Below are 3706 nucleotides of genomic sequence, written 5' to 3'. Positions count from 1 at the left end.
AAGTGTGGACAGGATGGACTGGATGCAGCCAAATAATGCCTCCCCTGCTCCCCGCCCCCGAAATTGACATTTCTAGGAAGTCTATTTAAATGGGGTGGGGGGTGGGGGCAGGCCTGCCGAGAGGCTGCTTTTGGGAAATCCAGCAAGGGTGGAAACAATGAAGCTGTTTAGCCTATTTATGTTCCGGAGGTTTACAGTGATGCAGGTCTGTGCTTAACCCTGAAAGGCATCTGTTACCTACTGTGCTGGGCCCCAGTGCACCCCTGCCTGCGTGTTTTTAAATAGGAACACAATAATATAACCAGAAAGAGCTATTTTATTATGAGCCAAAAACCATGGGGATTATACTCACCTGAATATCAAGCTATAAAGATGTTTTTCAGCCTATCATACCTCTCACTACAGACTTCAGACAAATCAAATTGAGCTGTGCTGAGGACTATAGGTATAGAACCAGAAGGGAATGTATACCCCAATTTTTAGGTTACACACCTATAACGTAAAAGGGGGACTGCAACAAGCTAATGACTGGAGGAGGCCACCTCCTTTTCCTGTCTGGAATTGGGAAAATGGACAAGGTCAGAGGATTCTCCTCAGTTCACCCAAACTACTTAGGGACGGCTGGAGGCTTAAAAACCTAAACCAATTCAGTCCTATACTTGATGGGGACAATATGGAAAATTTTAAATTGTCTCCACCAAGAGGATTTACTCTTTACGTTTGTTGAGCAAATAATTATATACACCTGCACTAAATTCATACACTTACCAAAAAAAGTTTATGGAGCTCCAAATAAAAGGAAACTTATACATGTGACCCACCCCCAATACTGTTGAATTTCGGAGTCATTGTGGCTCACTCTTTTACTCTTAAAGTATTTATTTATGCTTTAAGGAGACAATAATGATTATCCAGGTTGCTTTTCAGTTGCTTTATTGACTTTACATTTTTTTTCCATGCAAATGGGCAACACTGTACTGCTGACAGAAACTCACACTGAGTGGGAAGGCAATCTCCAATTAGAAGCTGGCAACACAAGCCCCACCTGGCACATGGAAATAACACAAGGCTCACCACAAACGGGTCATTAAAGGCATGTCAGGAAAATGCAGGGAAAAGGAATACAGCGGGAATCACAGTATGAATCTCAGGGAAAATGACCGAAGTCAAGGCATAAGGCAGAATTCATCGTGATGATCATGGTGATTAGATAGCTCCCCCATAAGAATACGCAGACAATTTCTCAACTGTAGCTCCCTAAGCTTTCTCCGGATTTCTCTCATCTCCTCCATGAACATTTCCATATCATCTCCATCTCCACCCAACCCATCATTAATCTGCCTGTTGGGAATGGCCCATCGAAAGTTAGGGGCAAGTCGGCGAGCTTGTCCTCTTCGGTGGTGGTTGTGGTTATGGTTATGGTTGTGGTTGTGGTTGTGGTTGTGGTTGTTGTTGTTGTTGTTGTTTGCAGCAGGCTGGTGGCCCTCACCTCCTCCCACAGGGCGGTCTTCCTGTCCATTCTGCAGGGGCTGCTCCATTTCTTCGTTCTCCCGGTGGATATTGGCCATGATGAGATTTTGTTTTCTGGTTGTTATTCTTTGAACACAAGTAAGACAGGGTAAGGAAAAAAAAAACCTGAATGCTTGGTGCAGTGACCAGCAAAATTCAGAGACTAACAACAAAGGTTTTTTTTTTTTCATTATTTTTTTTTCCCACCTTAGAGTCTCCAGGCAACGTCTAGAGAGCCTCCATTTCGAGCCCCTCCCCCCCACCAGCTCTCTTTCCCCTCCCTCCCCCAAAGCCCACCATTTTTCATTTCCCAGGATCCTTTCCTTAAGCTTTCAGGCACCAAAATGGAGGACTGAGATGGAGAGTAGTGTGGGGTGGGGGTTCTCACTGGGGTCCTAGACGGGGTTTTCCCCACCCCCTCTTCCAGCCCCTCCCCCAGTTCCATCCCCGCCCCCCCCACCACACACACACACACACACACACACACACACACACACACACACACACACAGAGCCCCTGAACAGACCTGGGCCTATCCCTTGCCGCGTAGTCCTCCTCTCAATTCTCCCCGCGAGACGCGCCTTCGCCTAGCAGACCTGCAGACAGGGTGGGATGGGAAGGACCCGCGCCGAGCTCCGCACCGCACCCCGCTCCCCGAGACCCACCGCCCATCCCCCTCCCCGGCCGCCCTCGCTCTCCAGCAGCCCTTCCCCATCCCCATCCCCATCCCTGCTCTCCAGGGCTCGATCGAGCGCTCTCCGCCGCCCGCTGGCCCAGCCGCCCCCTCCCCGGGACCCCCGCGCCGTCCCCGCCCCTGAGCCGGGCGCCCCTTCCCGGGCGCAGCCGGGCTTCCCCCCCCCCCCCGTGCGGTGCACAAAGGCGAGCGCGGAGCCGCGATGCGCGCCCGCCCGTCGCCAGGCTGTCGTCGCCCTCAGGGCCGCCGCGTGCAGGGGCCCCTTACCTGCCCCGCTCGCCTCGGGCCCGATGCCAGCCCGCCGCGCGCAGAGAAGCTCCGAGCTGCTGGCCAGACGAGAGTGACGACTGCACCCAAGGCTGCGTCGCTCTGCAGCCCCGGGTCACGTGAGGGCCCCGCGTCACTGCCAAGCTCGCTCCCCCAGCTCAGGAGGCCAGTGCGACAGGAGGCCCCGCCCCCGCCTCCCCGCTGCCAGCGCTCACCTCAGGCCCCACCCGTCACTCATCCGGATCCTCACCAATCTGAGGACCCACAAGTGGCATCACCGTCAGGAGGTTGGACATCTCCCTTCCCTGTTACCAGGGAGAGTCTGCACCATCCTCCATCTCTCCCTCCCGCTATAGCCAGGTCTTGGCTTTGGCCTTCTCTGAGATTCCTCTCCACCTTATCCAAATGTTTTCTCCAGGACTTCTCCCTACAAGACACCATGAGGTGGAGAGTGGGGTAGACTGTATATATTTCTCTTTATTTCTTTAAAACACACAGGTACACATACACAAGCACGCACGCATGCGCGGGTACACACACACACACACACACACACACACACACAATCAGCATGCTTTAGAAAATTCAAAATCATGAGGGCCACTCCTTTTTTGGAATGCTGGGGATTGATCCTCTAGCTTAATAATTGCTGGACAAACTCTCTTCTACTGAGGTGTATTTACAGACCACCCCCTGCCCCCCCCCATCATACACACTTTTAAACTTAACAAAAATTTGAGGGCAGTACCTGTCTATGTTGTTGGGGCTACACTTGAATTTCAGTCCTCCTATGTCAGCTAAAGGTTAAAGGCCGGCACCACCAAGGCTGGAGAGTTTTCAGTTTTGAAAGAAATGTTTCATTCTGCAAAATGAAAAGAAAACAAAATGTTGTTTATGCTATCACCCAGAAAATAATCTTCTCTAGGTTTTGGATATCAGTTTTGAAATAAACTGTATTAGTCTGTTTCAATTTTTTATTTAAAAAGAAAGGACTCTTGATGAATACAACCAATGCTTTAAAACAGATCTGGAATAGTTCCTACAGAGAGAAGTCATAATTTTGTATGATTTTTGGTATGTGTGACAGGTTGTCAGTATGTAATCCCTGACTGGAGATTATTTATATTTAACCGGACAGCCTCAAACTTGGGGTAACTTTCCTGCCTCTCTGCCTCCTCTTTCTGCCTCCCAAGGCCTGGTGTTATCTGAGATGTCTCTGATTCCATAGTCCTCAAG

General features: G+C 50.4%; 1 protein-coding gene across 1 annotated transcript; it reads right to left on the bottom strand.

Moving 5' to 3' along the window:
- Window positions 1-916: 916 nt before the first annotated feature.
- On the bottom strand, window positions 917-2630 carry Bex3 (brain expressed X-linked 3). Its single transcript, XM_034485329.2, has 3 exons — window positions 2471-2630; window positions 2036-2105; window positions 917-1596 (listed from the first exon to the last, which is right to left on the bottom strand). The coding sequence occupies exon 3, from the start codon at window positions 1566-1568 to the stop codon at window positions 1167-1169; it is 402 nt and encodes a 133-aa protein (XP_034341220.1). The 5' UTR covers window positions 1569-1596; window positions 2036-2105; window positions 2471-2630; the 3' UTR covers window positions 917-1166.
- Window positions 2631-3706: the final 1076 nt, after the last annotated feature.

Source organism: Arvicanthis niloticus, chromosome X (assembly GCF_011762505.2).
Source record: "Arvicanthis niloticus isolate mArvNil1 chromosome X, mArvNil1.pat.X, whole genome shotgun sequence".
NCBI classification, from domain to species: Eukaryota; Metazoa; Chordata; class Mammalia; order Rodentia; family Muridae; genus Arvicanthis; species Arvicanthis niloticus.
Note: the sequence above shows the minus strand (reverse complement) of the source record. Positions and strands in the feature narration are given on the sequence as shown.